The following is an 18,388-nucleotide window of genomic DNA, read 5'->3' as shown; positions in this document are numbered from 1 at the left end:
GAATTAAGTTAATATAAAGTAATGTTTAAAACTGTGATGTTTATTAAAAAAATACTAGTCACATGAGGCATTTTGAGACTACTTCATTTTTTTAATTTTTTTTATTTCCTTTATCATTTAGAATTACTTTGTTTATACTTTATACATTATGCATGATTTTTTGTTGAAATTTTTTCGGAGCCAACCCAAGATAACTGGTAAAAAGTATAAATACTGCAAAACCATGCCAAATAGACAATCACCCCATTTTCATTCAAAATGTTCATTAGTTAAAGGAGATGATGAATTTAACACTTGTTTTATGTTATTATATATCTTATAATATAAAATGAAAATTTGAAGAAAAATAAGGAATTTATGGAAGAAGAAGAAATTTAAGATTCAATTTTTGTTATAAAGTCATAAAAAGAGTGAGGGTAATATAAAAATTATGAAATTATTCAACCATAACTTAACGGAATTTATTAATGAGGGTATACCATTGAGAAATTTAAGAGACAATTTAAAGTTTATATGCCAATTTGATATATTTTGGGGGTATCTGTGCTTTTAACTAGTTCTCTTTGGGTGTTTCTAATTTTTTTTCTTCTTTTTATTTAGAAATACTTTATGCTTGATTGAAGACATTAATAATCACATAAAATCCATGTAGATAATCAAAATGTTTATGTCAATTGTCTCAATTATTCTATGTATTTAATTATATTTTAACACAATAAAATATAATTTTTCCTTTTTAAGAATAAGTTTGATATATTAACGGTAATTGAAATACTCTAACCTACAAAATGAAGTCACAAGTAAATTTGTATTTCTAATTTCATAATAATATGAATTACATTATACTATTTATTTTCAATGATATTATCCAAATCCCTCAATTAAAAAATTCATATAATTTCTCATACGTATTAAATAGTTCTTGAAATGTTTTTTTATTATAAATAATAAATTTGAAATATTATTATATAAAAATTAGCTAAACAAGGTTACAATTTAACAATTGTAAAAAAAAAATTGTATTGAAATTGTTATGGTGTTAGGTCTATTTTTTTTTGAGGGGATAAAGGTATTAGGTCAATCTAATAAAATGATTTTTTAATATTTATTGATATCCTAATTTTTTTTTTTTTTCTTCCACGGTGTTGTGCAAAAACTTATCTTATTCAAATAAAAAATAATAAAACAAATGCATTATGTATTACAAAAATTAGTTAACATAGATATTGAAAATTAGATTGCAATTAATATTGACTATTATTATAGTGTGAAATAAAATTATTATTTTCTGTATTATTTATTATTGTATGCAAATGAAATGGATTAAGGACTTTTATAGAAATTGAAATATAACTATTTTTCTTAAGTTCATGCTTTTATTTATTTGTTTATCTTTTTATGTTTTCTTTACTAAAAGTTGAAAGAATAGTTTCTTCTGTGCTCACTGCGCGGCTGTGTGTTTATTTTGTGATGGAAGAGTCTAACTCTTGACTCCCGTGGGTGAACCCAAATATTTAGAATCTTAGATAACACAGTCCAGTCATAAAAGAGAACAAAATAATATTTTAATTTTCTGTAAGAGAATATATCCCATATGAGACCTTTGTAGTTTCTATAGGTTTCTGAGAGCTTGTTTGATAGATAAAATAAGATAAACAGAAGAAGAAGAAAAAACATGTATTTGCAATGAGTTGCAAAAATTGAATTTGTTCACTCCACTATGGTCAAAAAAGAGAGAAAGTTCCTTTGCAAGAAACTGATGTGATGATGTATTTCAGAAAACTTATCTACTGATCCAACACTCATATTTTTAAGAGAAATGATATAATTCATGTAAAGCATATTATCTAAAATAGGATCTTTGAAATCTTCAGTAAAAAGTCATATGATTCAAACTGGGCTAACTTTTTTTTGGTTACCAACTGGTCTAACTTAAAAGACTAGAAAAATAGACCTGATACATTGATACCTTGCATAGTATTATGAATCATTTTGGACAATTTAATACGCATCCGTGCCTTGGGTATCACAGCAAGACAGACTTTTTCATTGGGTATTTTGGTAAAGCAGAAATCAAAATACAGTAATACAGTAATTTTGACTTCTAAATACTTAGGAATTGAATGTTGTTGGCTTAACTTAACTACAACTGAAAATCAATCGGACTCAAAACTTTTCACTTTTAACTAACTACCCATTTCACTACATTAATATTTACAAAACAATTGACATCAAGTTCAACAAAGAGTTGAGAAAGAGGAACAATACCATTTTTCTTTAGTCTTCTTTTCACCCATTTGTCCTTCCAATTCATGTTGCAAGGACAAGAACTTTGATAGTGCCTTGACTATTAGCAGTTAACATAGTTGCAGTGTCACTTTTCCAACAAACGGCACTAATGAAGTAGGATCCGGCATCGTCATCGGTATCATCCAGATCAGATGAACCAAATCTATGCCAAGCTGCAGGTTTGGATATTGCCTGGAAATAAAGCCCCAAGATCCAGTTATTAAGAAATGTATAAAGATACACCATATCTCAGAAAATAAGCTTAAGGTTAAGCAAACCTTGTGGTAGACAAAAACTTCATTTGTTTCACTGCCACAAGCAATGTATTCATTGTTAACTGTGAGACCCACAAAGTTCTTCTCGTTCGTATGGCCTCTAAATGTGCGCACCTGAAGACATTCACAAAATCAGAATGCAGTCTACATGTCCCTAAAAAGCATGCTTAAATAAATCTGGGAGTCAAAATTCAATCTTCAAAGTAAATATGAATTTGCTAACCAGGACCCCAAGACTTAATCTGGATGACACCACCACCCAGATAGAATATGCGATTTTAGATATGATGGCGGAACAGTTGTGCTAGCATTATGCATTTGAAGATGAAGATTCCAACTTCTTGCAACAAGAAGGCAACATACGAGGGGGATATTATATGTGAGAGAGAACTTTCAAGATTTCTATGTCCATCTAGGAGGATGCTTATTATTAATACCCCCAAAAAGAGGAAGTTGGGGGGAGAAGCAAGATGGAAACAATGTTTGGTTCACAGACTGATGCAGATACTCAAAAAGCTTCCAGCATGCATGAACTATAAGTTTCTCTCAGGAGTTTTCACATATCCAAGTCAATGGTACTTGTCACGGACTTTGCTTCAGTCTTGCGCATTTAATGCGCAGGACCATCAAGCGGAACACCTTGGGCCGTCAGATTGAGATCGGGATTTTGGATCCGACAGATCAATATCTCACTTGACGGTCATGCGCATGACTGAAGCAATTTCAAATTGTCACTTTGATCACATATAGCAAGTAGTCAAATCACTGCATGACAGCTAGTTCTTGTATCACTATCTTGAATAACAGAAAACGGTCAGTTATGCACATTCTATAACCATATTATGCCTACTCTGCGCAATGATTCCTAATATGGTTAATTATGCAAGTTTTTATAACCGCAGACTTGGATGTATAGCTCCACTATAACATGCTTGACTATCAAACCAAAAATGTTATCCATCTAAAGCCAAAATTATACAAAAAGAACCAAGGGTGTATAAGATGTTGTAATGACAAACTAAATGGACATTTAAAGACAACCACCAAAGTAATCTCTCACAAAAGTAACTTTCTTTTTTCTTTTTGGTGATAATTGCACAAAAGTAACTTACTGGTAAATTTTCCTTTACATCCCATAGTCGCAATGTGCTGTCAGTAGATGCAGAAGCAAGCTCGTTGTTAGACAAGAATTTCACATATGAAACAGCTTTCTTGTGCCCATTAAATACATGGAGTGGACGGCTATAGTTTCTCAAATCATAATAGTGAATGTGATGATCAGCTGAACCAACCTGCATAATGCCAAACTACAGTTGAGTTCACACATGATAATGCCAACTTAATCTTTGGAAGGGGGTGAATTTTAGGGTGACCTCATAGTACATTCATACAAGGGATAATTTTCACAAATTCAACTCATTTTTGGGAAGAAAAGAATTCACCCTGAGGAGTTGCAAAAGATTTGTTAAAGCCAAAGAAATGCATACATACTCAAACCTGTACCGCCACTATGACTGAGCCCAGTTCTCAAACAACCAAATTAATTGCAATGGAACACCAATAATAATACTACTACTACTACTACCACTAATAATAATAGAGAATATGAGTGAATTCGTAAAAACCATATCAGTAAACAATTTTTATATGTTTCCCATTACAATGCATCATTTTTCTGAAAACAACCCCCCCCCCCCCCCCCCCCCCCCCCCACCAAAAAAAAAAAAAAAAAAAAAAAGGGAAGAAGAAGAAGAAGAAAAGAAAACAACCAAAAGAAAGAAAACCAATCCCAGGGAAAGAAAACAAGGCTTTTCTTCTTACAAATGTAGGCAGGAAAAATCTGTTTCAGTGAATCCAAATTCTAGGGTAAATGTGTGAGCATACCGCCACATAAATGTTAGATCCAGGATTATACTTGACACAACAGATATTCGCTTTCATGTCAATGTTGAGTACACTAGCTTCCTGCTTTGTGCACCAGACTTTAACCTGTTTATACAACAATAGATGCACACTGTCAGATAGGCCGAAGGCAGGGCAGAGAAAACAGGAGAAATTTAGCTTACAAGAAACCTCAAAACATAAAGAGAGATCAGAGAAACCAAAAAATCTGTTCTACGCAGGGTCCCACATAGATAATAAGTTAACCATATTTAAAGAAAGAAACAAATTCATCCATGGACAACTTCTTCCTACAGCAACCTTCCTTCGTTCTTCTATCCTCACCCAGCTGACTGGTGTCTTCCATTAATGATGATCCACAGTTTTTCATCATAAGGGTTTTACAAGGCACACTAAAATAATAGCATACATAAGATGCCTGTAGGAATTACAAGATGAAATCCCTAACATTTGAAGCATGGAACAAACGCAGACAGTCAAAGATGACCTACAAAAATCTTGAGCCTCAACAAATTCTTCCATGGCTCTAAAAAATTTAGTAAAGCATGTTACTATGTTAGACAAGGGGTTATTTCAATTATTTTCCTGTAATGCTTATGTATGAAAGGTATCACAAAGCAACCCTAAAGAGAGGGGGAGAAAAAATAAAAAATAAAGAGCAAATTACATATAGAACTTTTTATTATTACGTTTCCACACCCAATGTATCAAATCATATCAACCGTACCACTACCGTTAGGATAAAGGGGTTAAATAATGACTTAGCATCTATTGTATTTTCAAAATTTCCATATTACCCTCCTTTACTTGGCAAGAAGTATGGAATATCTTTTTTCTTTTTAAATCAAGAAGTTAAGGAATTTTGTATGTGGCATTGTGTATTCTGGTTATTTTTAGAATTTTTTTTCAATTTTTCCGTCAGTCATAAGAAGATTCAATTAGGTAAATATGTCCTTTTTAATTCAAAACTAGTGGTGTTAGGCACAAGGAACATTTGTAATAGAAAAAAATTTGGGGGTGTAAACAAAATAGTTTGCAAATCCAAGGGGTAATATATATCATGTGCTCAAGAATAAAAAACTGAGAGTCTGCCACATCAAGGACTGAATGAACATCATGCTACCAAGCTGAACTCTTCCAAGCATATCAATCTTGTTTCTCTTCAAGTGCTAACATGTTGACACATACCAATGCCTTTGCCAGCAACACCCAAAAAAAACCACACAGGGAGTTCAACATATTGCTAAATTTTTTACTGAAATAGTTGAACGATCAAGGATGAGGTCCCCTTTCCTTGGGTGGAACACGTTAAAGCCAACCTTTTATGGGATTTTATGCATTGCAAACTCCAATCTTTACACATCAGTGGATATAGTGGATTAATGAAAGTTTTAAGCCAACTTTACATTAGAGCTGATTCAGTTGAATCTGTTAAACCAATAATATTTTGTGTTTTATTTTCTTTCGGCTGTACATAAGTTTATCAATCACTCGGTCAAACAAGGACATTGATTGTTTGACTAAGAAAATGTTAAAGAGAGTACCTTGCAATCATCACTACCAGACACAAGCATAGATGGCTCAGTGCGTGAAAAATCAACACTCCAAGCTCGTTTTTCATGTTCTTCATATTCCATCACACTCTGCAAAGTCCAATAACAGTATGTAGACATGGCTCAGGGAAAGTATAGGGTTAGACAATTATTAAGAAAACATTTGGTCCTTTCTGCCAAGCACCAAAATCAAGAGAACATTTGGTCAAAAAACATTGGCTGGTTGGACCAACCAGTCCTCAGCAGCCACTCAGTAAGAGCCATTTGTCATTAACTGGAAATCAAGACATAGGCATTAACACCAAGAACTTCTCTGAGGAAGACCCTGTTGTCTTATCCTATTTATTGGGCACAATCTAGACCATCAGCCAGTGATCGCTCAGTCAGAAAGGTCCAACCTCCACTACATTTGTAAAACAATGGAATGAAAGAATCTTGAGGCTCAGAAGAAATTATTATTTACCTGCCGGGTATTTACATCCCAAACAGTTACAATCCCATCATAATCACTACTGGCAATATGGTTCTTAGTGTACTTGTTCCAACTCAAGCAACTGAGTTTGGAACGTGTGGACATCTCCACTATAGGACAGTGGACATCAGCGGGTTCATTCACCACCTGAAGAGCACCCAGACAAGCAATGATCAGACAAAAAGGTAAAATTAAACATTACAGTTGAAATTTTAAGCTTACACACTACAGCCGATGCATAAGACACATCTGCTGGTTTCCAAACTTAAAAGAGTAATTAGCAAAAAAGTATTAAAGATGACCATAATGTAATACAAAAGATAACTGCATTTTCCAAGAAATTTGTTAAAACATGACAGCTTTAACTATCCGATTAGAACAACATGCTTCAAGATTGGAGCCTGCATACATAAGAAGGCTTCAGGCCTCTTATCTACTTTTACATGTTAATAACCAGGACTTCACTGTCATTTGATAACCATCAGCAGTGAGACTGAACATCAGTGAAAGGTCCTGAGATCCAGCCTGGAACACATATTATTTCACCCACCCACCAGAGACTCTAATAAAAAATAGAAGACCACCTGATACTTACTGAGGAAAATTCAAAAACTTTAATGTGTCGGGAAACTCCAGCAGTAGCAAATAACTCATCATCACGGTCAAACTCTATGCTGTGAAAGGCATTTACAGTGTCAATTTATTTCATTACTAAAGAAGGGGTTGGGAAAGGCAGATGATTGGATGAAACCTTAAGTGCACTGGATTTCACCTTACCTGGATACAATATTTGCTGAGTGAAACAGATCCCCATGCCTGACTTCTGCTATGACCCTCAATCGACTGAATCATACAGACAGGGAAAAGGCCCATATTAACAACTTGGCTGTAGAAGATACACCAGTTATCCAGCAATAGAAAGAGCAGGAAAATTTTCTTTAAAACCAAAACCCAGAACATACATAGTCATAATCATGTTTACTTGAATACCTATATCGTGTGAAGGTGGTCAAAACAGATTGGAAATCCTCAAGACCGGCATGATAACCTTCTCTGCTTGTGGTATGTGTGTTCTGTTCCTCCAGTTTATGTGATTGACTACTCCAGAACCGCCGCTTTTGCAGATAACACTCTTGCAGGTCATTGAACTGTTGTGGAGAGGACAGTAAGAAACCAGAGACCAACAGGGTTGTACTTTTCTAATTATGATATATAAAGTACACATATAATTGGTGAATCACCCCAGGTCTCTTCAACAGGCTCTTTAACTTCAGTATCATCTATGACACTCAATTTGAAGTATACATTGATGGGAGACCCTCTAGATTGGCACATGTCCGGTCTTAGTGACACCTCAGTCAATCTGGACAGAGGTGTCATTTAACAAAGTAGTTGAAATTAATTATAATACATAAAATACAGATATACTTGGTGAACCACCTAGATCACTTCATCAGGTGGTCCCTCAAAAATTCAGAAAAGTTTATATACAGTCAATTTGAACCATCCATTACTGCAGGATCATGTGGATTGGCCACATATCCCAGTCTCAGCCACAATCCTTCAGACTTAAGATTCCAAATGTCAAGCTGAAAAAATATAAAGGAGACGGCTCTCATTTGACAGGAGATTAACTATTATTTAGAAGAAACCTGACAGAAGAGGGTGCTGTGGCAGCCAACAAATAGAGCCCTTTGTTCTCTAATAGAACTGCCACAATGAAGATTTTGGTGTCACCTACATATCTTGGTTTCAGATAGAAATCAATAAGGAGCGAAGAGATATCTTCAAGATGACAAGTTGCATGCAATTCGGTTCAATAAATTAGGGGAGACATAAATGCTTTGGCAGTGCCAGATCATAGATATGTTTATCGGGATGAAGACACAATCTGAGGGAGGTGATCAGCCAATAGAGATAATAATTGGTGGGTTGTAACTTGTAAGGGAAGTCTCCCATCCTTCTCTCGTTGGAGTGGAAAACGAGACTCTCGGATCCACATTATGTGCTCCATCTTTTAAGTGGTTACATCTCTTCATCATGAGGTAGGCATAAGTGTCCAGCAAGCAGTAAACAAAACTCCATCACTCACTCATATTTTTTATCCACTACCCCTTCTCTGTCATACATCTGAAGCATCTAGAAAGAGATGGTCCATATAGGTTACCAGCTATCATAATTCATAACTTGGGTGACCAGCTAGAGGTCCCAAAAAGCCAAGACTCCAACATAAACTGTTAAATTATGCCATTTTCTAGAGCTGCTAGTGAAAGGAAGGAACCGCTGCATATTCAAGGACCTCTATCAGGCTAAAACACAGATGTCAAGTAAAACTTTTATTTTTGGCTCTTGTAAATGTTGGGATCCAACAATTCAATAGCATGACATAATGCATGGTTAGGAATGACTAGGAATCTAGGATACCAAATGCATATGAGGAACTTTCTCCACATAAGTATCTGTGTAGGCCATAGCTTACAAACTTCACCACCTGAATGGATTAGACAGCATCATACTGGACATAAATTAGTGAACAGAGGTTGTTTGTATGTCTAGGACACAGATCAGAACTTACTGACTACTTCAGCTGTTTCCATATTTCCTAAGTAAAATGTAATTGTTCCCAAAGAACCCCCAACAAGAAAAGGCAAAAGATTCCATAACCTTGTTTCTCTGCGATAATATCTCACATGAACTAAAATCCTGAATGGCAAGCACCAATAAAAGATTGGCATGTCATCACTCATGGGGCACAGGCTAGGGTATCTTGCAACTCTTTACATATCAGATGAGAGTAACCATGTAGTCTTACAAGCATTTATTTATCAAATATTGCTATTGGAAATCTCTGCACTTTCTGTTGTTACTGATCTGGAATTCTGTTTCTAGAATCCCACCCCAGTAGGATTAACCTATAACTACAAATCTGTCCATCAGATTCTAACCAAACATGAGCCTTGTTTGGATTATAAATCAGAACCTTTAGTGATCTGTTATTATAGATCTTTTCATACTAAACCTGTCACCACAAGTCTGGTTTCATTGGATTTTTTAACCTAGTAAAATTAGGCATCTAGACCATTAGCTGAGCACCAGGCCCGACCAATACACTATCATTATATTGTCTATAATTACACTAAAAGAACCTTATATGTTCACAATTAATTATTTCAACTAGCAAGATTTATGCCACACAAGATTACTGACCTGTGCATGGACCCTCCTTTTTCTAGCCACTGCAGGTCCTGAGTGAGTAACAACATTTTGTGGGTCAGAACCACTAACAAAAGCATCCTTCCTTTGAAGTCCCTGAGAGCTCACTTGAGCTTTTACATCAGCTTTTTTGTTCTGAAAATTTCCTGAACTCATCCCACCTAGTGCACTATGAGCACTTGATATAAGACCAGTGGCATGTTTATCCATCGATGAAGGCCAAGCTTTTTTTGCCATAAGATCATCGTTAAGCATGCGCAATTTCACTGAGTGTCTCTCACTTGCTTGATATAACTCTACTCTATGTCTCTCTACAGCACAAATGTCTTCCTTAATATACTGGAGGTCCTTTTGTACCTACAAAAAGTGCATCAGCCATTAATTCCATACTTTAGTGAAGTTGTTCCTAACTAATAGGTATAAAAATAGCAAATAAATGGCAAGATTATATTGCACATGCAGCAAAGAAGAACACACCAAGAAATGGGTAAACTTTGTGGGCAGAACTTCATACAAGGATTGCCATGGAGTAGAGGCTTAGGTCTTACCCATAAAGAAAAGGAATCATTGGCCATAATTCCGTATACCCATCAATAATTGTTGGTGGCCAAGTCTATCAATCAATTTAAAGGTCACACCCAGTGCATAACACTCCCACATTAGCAGGGTCTGGGGAGGGTCAGATGTCTATCATCAAGTTATCTTCATAAAATGTAATAAATATTATTTTAATGGTCCCTGAAAAGACTGTTAGTTTTAAACTTAAAATCTCATCATCAAGAACAATTCAATAAGAAATATGTCATCTGGTATCCTTCTTTCGGAATACACCTAACAATATTACATTAGCACTGTAAATAAGACTGAACAATAATCTTGAAGAAAGATAAACCATGAATACTTTCAAAAGAGATAATTACAAGTTCACAAGTACAAACCTCATTAAGCTCTTCCAGTTTTTGCTTCCTCAGGCAGTTCAAGAAGTCAAGTAGAATTTGCATATTTGTCTCAGCTTCTTCTTGCTCCATCTTCCTTTTCTTCTCTGTAAGGATAGACAATAGGTTGTCTAGCTCCTTAAGTGGCACTTCACATCCCTGTCTAAGGATCGTCAGAAAGTGTCATCTTTTAAAGTTTACTACACATGCAAGCAAGGTTATGAAAAGAAATACATCAAAATTAGATGTGCTTACATTGATTCTTCAATAAAGATAAGCAACAAGATTTGTTTACTGGCTAAAGCTGGTTCCCCAATGGAGTTTTCTTTTATCATGGTCTACAAGTGAAGCAGGATGTGCAATGCCAACATCCGTGAATTAAACTAGCATCACTTTGTTTCCTGACTAAGTATACATTCAGATACTAAATTTGTACAATTAATCATATCTCAATATGAATTCAATAATTGTATTTCTATCTTGCTAACAACAACATGTGTTGTACATTACCAGTGGTTACCTTCTACCTCTCTCAACTATGTTATAGTAGCTAGAGGAATAGGAATTTAATTTCCTTTTGATAATTGGCCATTCATCATATAGGGGAAGAGTAGTGCAATACTGTTCTATTTGTTCTACTTCTACCACACTTCCCTCTTTTTGCTCCTCTTCTTCTTCTTCTTCTTCAACTGTTATCTCCTCTCCTTTTATCTTGCCCTCTTGCAATCCCCAGACTCTAACTGCACATACATGATTGGCATCCCAAACTTGAGTTCTTCTTTTCTACTCTATTCTTCTTCTTCTTTTTCTCTTCTTCTCTTTTTGCCTCCTCTTTCCTCTTCATTCCAATAACGTTGATTTCATCTCATCTCCTTGCCCTCTATAAACATTGATCTGGCTTCTTCCCTTGATGACACAGTTGTTTCCTTTTAACTCAGAGCTGATCAAGATTTGATAATATTAGGTATTCATCCATATGAGATCCAAAATCTGAATTTTCAAATTGCATAACAAAGAGCTACCACATACCAAGGCCAATACAAGATGTTCAATCCCATCTAAATTTCATCACAACCTCAAAACAACAATGTGTGTTGTAATACATCCTAATTTCATCTTGCTCTATGGTCCTTTCTAACCAAACAGGGCAAATTCCTTCCACAACTCAATTTTCGTAAGACACAACACTTCTTCACTGATTTTATGACCTGCAGACAATATCCCACACCAAAGGGCCCCTACTAGTATTTTCTGGCAAATCCTTTTACAGCAACTAATTGTGAACTACAGATCTTCGAGGAGACTGAGCAGTCATCACTATGATTAGATTCTTTCTATGGTAGTGGCAAAAATAGAAACAGCAAAAGAAATTTCCTTACTTCATCTTGTAAATGCAGCCTTCCACTGAATAAGCCACCAATAAAAATGTATGAACCCTAATATCCTATTTCTATAAGTCACAAGGTAGTATATTTCAACCATAAACTATTGACCTGAAAACAGTAACAGATGAGGAGAAAAAGCAAAGAGAAAGACCAACGCTCCCTACACTTGGATTAGTGTGGTCCCAATGGTTATAAAGAAAAGGCATATACACATAAAAATACTTGTTTCAGGATTTTACATAAAAACAAGAATCCACAGTTATGATAATGAAACAATAATTTGAACCACAATATTAAACATGGTAACTTAAAAATAATAAAACTCATATCAGTGTATATTTCAGCCACAATATATAAAAAAATATCAAATACACCAAACAAGGTTCTGAAAGGTTCTCAGACTTCAATGGATTTTAGTGTTGACATGGCTACAATCTACTATCAAATAACAGTTTAGTGTAAAGAATATACTTCCAGGAACTGGATAGAACTTCAGACTTAAACAGGAACCATGAACTTTGTTCAGCATTGTGGTCCAACTAACTCTTCATTTGCTTAGAGTTGCCTCAGCATAGGCAAACATGATGGAAAGATCCTCATATTCATTGAGCTGATTTCCAGACTATGCACTAGAAAACTATTTGACTAAAATTTTTCTGAATATCTAATATCAGTTGTCCTAGGTCGTGAAATAAAAGCTGACTTTACCTTCATAAGGCTATGGTATCATGATCAAGGTTTCATACAATTTACTGCACATAAAAATATGTTTGAGAAAGCATAAGCACTAGAGCATAACAAGAAGAGTACACATGATCATAATCAACTGATGACATAGAGCTTACAAGTCTTTCTCAAAACTTTCCAGACTCAGAAGTGATAACGACCTGTTGTAATGCCCGACGAAGATGCTCCACAGGGGATGTAGTTTTAGATATTTGACGAGCAGTAGTCTTCTTCAAAAGCTACAAAATAAGTTACAGAGAATAAGTTGCATGCAAGGTATTCAAATCAAACCCCCCCCACCCCCACCCCCAAAAAAAAAAAAAAAAAAAGAGATAGTTTTGCTTAAAGAACAGAGAGTTAAACATTGCTCATATGTAAATAGGCTCCATACCCAGTACCCAAGAAAAAGGATGTAGAGAAAACCCAGTGCAAAAGGTTCCTGCCACTGCTGGGTCCGGGAAGGGCCAAAATGTAACAGCTTTACCCAAGGTTTTGTAGAGAGGTTCCTTCCATACTTCAACCTATGACCACTATGACCACTCTGTAATGATGGAGCAATCTAACCATTGTACGAGGCCCACTCTCATCAATAAAAATGAATTTGGCTGAGTTATAACTAATTAAAGAAAGGATTAGTCTTCTTCTTCCTTTTTTCCCCCTCTTCTTGGGGTAAAAGAAAAGGAAAGTTATCATGCAAATATGTGCACTAACGAGACAAACAACAGAAAAAAAGGGGGGGGGGGGATTACAAACAAAACTGCAGTGTCTTTCTAGGTGTCACTATGCCTGGTAAAGTATATCACTTCACTATTTGCCATTTGGCAATAAATGAGTTAAGTCCACGTGAATATGTGATAGACCCCATATACCACGGTAACATGGGAAGCAAGCAAAGTTGCTCAAACTCTAAGAAATTACCAAAATGCCTTCAAGTGGAGATGAATAATAAATATAAAATGACATCTTTGTAATTTTAAATACTACTTTTTTGGGATAATTACTATTGGCCCCTTGTACTTTTGTTTTATTACTAATCAAACCTCTTTCTTTATGAAATTACTGTTGCCCCCCTCACTTCTAACGGTGTTAAGTGGTTGTTAACATCAAATATGTAATGTCTATTTTGCCCTTCATTAAAATTAAGAAATTAAAAAATATGACATTACCCTCATTTTTAGAAACTATATCCATTTTAAGCTGAACTTGCCACGAATGAGATGTTTGTTGGTCATCTATCACATGGACTTAGCCATGTACTACTCTGTGCAAGATGGGAAAAGTTATATTTCAACAGCCACACAGTGGTCAGGACAGTACCCTATATTTTATACAGCACAGGAACCATTAACCATTCTAAAGAATGCAGCTGAAAGTATTACTATTTGAAAACTATTGCATTCTATCAATAGAAATTTGAACAAATGTCACCAGCTTTGATTTTTTCAAAAATAAAGTTTTGAGACAAAAAATAAGGCCTTTTATCAGATATTCCATTTCGGACAAGACAGAGATCCAAATGAATGGCCTGTTCAGATAGTGTGATCACATGGAACCATTATCTTTAATTCTTTGTAGTGTTAAGTTGGAACCTATTCTCTATATCGGAAACTGAGTTTTCTTTTTCTTTTTAAATTTCTTGAATTATACCAACAATCCCCAAAAATTTTCTGAGTAGTTCTGAATTCATCAAGAACGTTACATGTTAACATAATGTTTCAAGGAAATCCCTGCTGGCACCTTAGCAGTAGAGTTTGCAATGAGTAGCTTCCTTATCCTTCAACTGTATTTGAATTGATTAATCCTTTGCTGTTATGTACACGAACAAGCGGATCCCTCATCTATCAGTTATTTATAATGTTGGAAAAAGGGAAATGCTGGATATGCCCCAGCATCCAACAACAGCCCATAGCGTCTCAGAATTTTTAGGAGCTTTCAGTTCTAACTTCTAACACTTTTTCCTTCAAAGATCTGGGTCCACCGTAGTGTTCGTACGGGAGCCACAAAATGGCCCGAGTTCGAATCACGGAAGGGGAAAACCTCCGAGGCTGCAGCAGGACCACAAACTGTACCAGCGTAGGGTAGCCAGTGCGGGAAAGGAAGGGATGGTAAACTCTTACAGCCCCAATTAGTTAAAGTCACATTGATACTTCATGTGTTTAATTTTGGCAAATTTGGTGCTAATTCAAGCTGAAACAAAATTTAATAATATATACATAGAAAATAAAAATAAAAGAGAAAACAGAAAAATCACCCAACTGTTTAAATTCTTCCCATTAAACCGTCTTACTGATCTGAAATGTTGGCCACTGACCGGTTTTTAAATTCAGATTCAAAAGGGCTGTGATATTGACAATTTGATAAAATAAGAACATAATTGGAATGCAAACAGAGAAGACATTTGAGAGTGATGGAGGAAGGAATCTAACCTTGTCGAGGAGAAAGTTGGGAAAGAGCTGATTGTTGGACAGGTATTGCCCGCAACAAGGACAATCGTTCTTGTTGTGAAGATGAGTGATAATACACATGTAGCAAAAGCTATGACCACATGCGGTGAGAAAAGCGTCTCTGATGATCTGCATGCATATCGGACACAGGAAGTCCTTGTCGAACTCAGCAGACACGCTTGTCTCCGACGCCGCTGCTGTCGCTGTTAATGCCGCTGGTGGTGGTGGAGCTCCTTCACCTCCTCCTATTGCTGCAGTTCCGTCAGCTGCTTCCAACGACACTGCCTCCTCTGACGAAGATTTCGGCTCCGACTTCACTGATGGCACCAGAGCCCCCATTGATGTCTCAGCCATTAAGCTCTCTCACTCTCTGTGTCTCCCCTCGTGACCTTGATCCTCTTGATAAAAAATTGTTCAGGTCGCAGAGTTTCCCTTCAATCCGTCCCCTGAACAGAAATGGTGAGTTGGAGAGCTTCCCTTCAAAGTTAACACCTCGACGAGAAAGAGAGAGAAAGCGCGAGCGTGTTTACATTGCAACACTTGTGGTCGTTTATGGTGGAGAGAAAAAGGAAACAGGAGGGAGAGGAGGAAGAGAGTCTGGAATTTGTGAGGGTGGAAACGCCCCACGTCGGGTACGGGTCTTGATTCGTTTTCTCGAGCCGTCGACCTTCAAACAATCACAACTTTAAAAGCGTATTTATTAATCTTTTCTAATCCTAACCACGTTTCGTAACTCCATTATTAAAGACCTACCTCTCGTTTGGCCCACCTCACGAAATCCCGATCGTCAATGTTTTGGTCAAGGTTTGAACGGTGATGATCACACGAGCTCATCTTTACCATATGCTTTTGATGGTTGCGATTACTTGTAGTGTGCATGTATATCGGAGTTTCTCTCCACAGCAGTTGTTTCGAATCTTTTCCTCAGTCAGGCGTTTCAGCTGTTTGTCGTGTATGTGACCACGTTTGTCAGTCCAAAATTCCGTTTTAACGGATAACGGCATTTATTGTTTTTAAGCGTGACAATTTTGCTCGACCTTCCACGTCGTACGAAAACTGTAATTTATACGGATGAGTGAAGTGAAGTGAAGTGATGTATTATACCTAACAGCCACGTCGGTCAGTGACGGTGGATTCTAGCGTTCACGATCGTGTACGTGGAACAAACCTCCACTCATGAGTCATGACTCATCACTCGTGAATCGTTCAATACAAGCGGAACATTTTTTGGCCAGTAGGGACTGACCCCACAAACTCTCTACAGAAAAGTGGATCCCTCCATTGACAGAACATCTTGCAATTGGGAGCCGTATTAAAATATAATTGTTTAAAAAAATTATATATATCCCGATTCCAGAAGGCTCCTAAGGGCACGACCTTCACAAACAAACGGAGGTCCCTCATGAAAAGTATATTACACCCACCCCACCTCTTTTTTCAAATTAACGGTACCCTCCCTTGAACGACTGCTGGGCACGGTCCGACATGTTGCCGTGTCAAACCCTGGCGACACAGGCGACTTGTCGTCCGATTTTTTGGTGCAAGGTTAACACTTGACACCGAGTCGAACGGCATAGTGAAATGGAGTCTCTGCAGTTCCATTCCTGATAATTGCCATTCCCGTCGGACGATATCCTCAATGATTTGAGAAGCATGAAGGCTCTGAAATTTAGGGATAAGTTGATGTCTTTCTCAATGAAAGGTTGGTTTTTTTTTCTTCTTTTTCCTGAGGTTCCACAACCCCTGTTGGGTGTCGTAGAGAGAATCAACACGTGGCCTCAACACATGGCCTCGGCGGGGTCTTCTTATTGGTGCTACATATGCAGTCGTTTCGTTAGGGTTTGGGGTCGAGAACTCGAGATGCCATAGTCTACCCCGATTGTAATGGAGGATTTGTTGAAGAGATCTGAGAAACCTTCCGTGGCGGCACAAGACGAGTCTCAGGGTCGTCGGTTGCCTGTTGTGGCTATGTACATGCTTGGGAATCGATCAGACTCTTGTTTTTCTGTTTTCATACTGTCCCTCATATCTGAAGAAAGAGAGAGGAAGGAATCGGCGGCACAAGACGAGTCTCGGGGTCGTCGGACTCTTGTGGCTATGTACATGCTTGGGTAGATCGGCTCTTGTTTATTTTCCCTCATCCCCTATGAAGAAAGAGAGAGGAAGGAATCGATCAAACTCTTGTTTTTCTGTTTTGATATTTTCCCTCATATATGAAGAAAGAGAGAGGAAACAAACCTCTCTCTCTCTCTCTCTCTCTCTCTCTCTCTCTCTCTCTCTCTCTCTCTCTCTCTCTCTCTCTCTCTCTCTCTCTCTCTCTCTCTCTCTCTCTCTCTCTCTCTCTCTCTCTCTCTCTCTCTCTCTGTGTTTTGCTCTCGAAAGTTTACTCTTTCCTTTCAGCTCTGCAATAGTGACCTTATGGGTTCGGGAGACGGGAGGGGGAGAGGAAACAACCACCACAGCTGGAGGAATGGTGGTGATCACTCGACTATTCGATCGTGGCGATATATCCCCAATTTATTGTTGGTTTCATGTCGCCCCCAGCAACATGGCAATTTTTTGCAATATAAAATGCAAATAACCATTTGAGAGAACCACAATCACCAATTAGGGTTGGGGAATTAGGGGTTTGGGTTTTTTTTTTTTTTTTGTTTTTTTTTTTTTGGAATTTGTAAAATATTAAACCTTATAATGTAAAATGAGAATATCATAATTACAAATAACCCCACCATTTTAACGGCATTAATTGTTGTTGTTGGATTGGTAAGACATAACTACAAACAGCTTTTTTGGCTTATTAATTAATGATAATGAAATTTCACTATGATCGAGTTTCTATTCCAACTGATCTCTTCGTAATATAGTATTTGTGATTTTTGAAGCATTCAGCGGCTGGATCTTCACATGATCGGGGGTCGTGCCCTTCCCAGTTCTAATTTCCTACATCTTCTTAATGATTTTTAAAAAATAAATTATAGTCCTCTTTCTTATAATTACTTGACCACCCTCCAATTGAGAAATTTGTAATAATAAAGGAATGGTCAGAAGAGTCATATTGTTTTATAGATTTTCACTTGTTCTTATTATTATAATAAATTTCCCCACTTGTTTTGAATAAATTTTCAGTACTAACCAACCAAAAAAAAAAAAAAAAATCAAGTCAAACTTGTTGCTGTGATAGACAAAAGATCAAA

At 36.6% G+C, this 18,388-nt stretch overlaps 1 protein-coding gene across 2 annotated transcripts; it reads right to left on the bottom strand.

Moving 5' to 3' along the window:
• Nucleotides 1-1,257: 1,257 nt before the first annotated feature.
• COP1 (Transducin/WD40 repeat-like superfamily protein) lies at nucleotides 1,258-15,847 on the bottom strand. Of its 2 annotated transcripts, XM_089167777.1 has the most exons (13): nucleotides 15,177-15,847; nucleotides 12,912-12,989; nucleotides 10,643-10,798; nucleotides 9,699-10,061; nucleotides 7,482-7,639; nucleotides 7,269-7,334; nucleotides 7,087-7,165; nucleotides 6,483-6,638; nucleotides 6,011-6,109; nucleotides 4,449-4,553; nucleotides 3,677-3,856; nucleotides 2,568-2,678; nucleotides 1,259-2,481 (listed from the first exon to the last, which is right to left on the bottom strand). In XM_089167777.1, the coding sequence occupies exons 1-13, from the start codon at nucleotides 15,546-15,548 to the stop codon at nucleotides 2,311-2,313; spliced, it is 2,094 nt and encodes a 697-aa protein (XP_089023903.1). In that variant the 5' UTR covers nucleotides 15,549-15,847; the 3' UTR covers nucleotides 1,259-2,310. The 2 variants fall into 2 exon arrangements, with proteins under 2 accessions (XP_089023905.1, XP_089023903.1); XM_089167779.1 differs by lacking the exon at nucleotides 15,177-15,847 and having other exon boundaries at nucleotides 1,258-2,481; nucleotides 12,870-12,958.
• Between the last annotated feature and the right edge of the window lie 2,541 nt (nucleotides 15,848-18,388).

The sequence above is a fragment of the Hakea prostrata genome, chromosome 9 (genome assembly GCF_041222555.1).
Source record: "Hakea prostrata isolate BN-2017 chromosome 9, UWA_Hpros_2, whole genome shotgun sequence".
Classification (NCBI taxonomy): Eukaryota; Viridiplantae; Streptophyta; class Magnoliopsida; order Proteales; family Proteaceae; genus Hakea; species Hakea prostrata.
The sequence above is the reverse complement of the archived record's forward strand: the minus strand, read 5'-3'. Positions and strand labels throughout refer to the sequence as shown.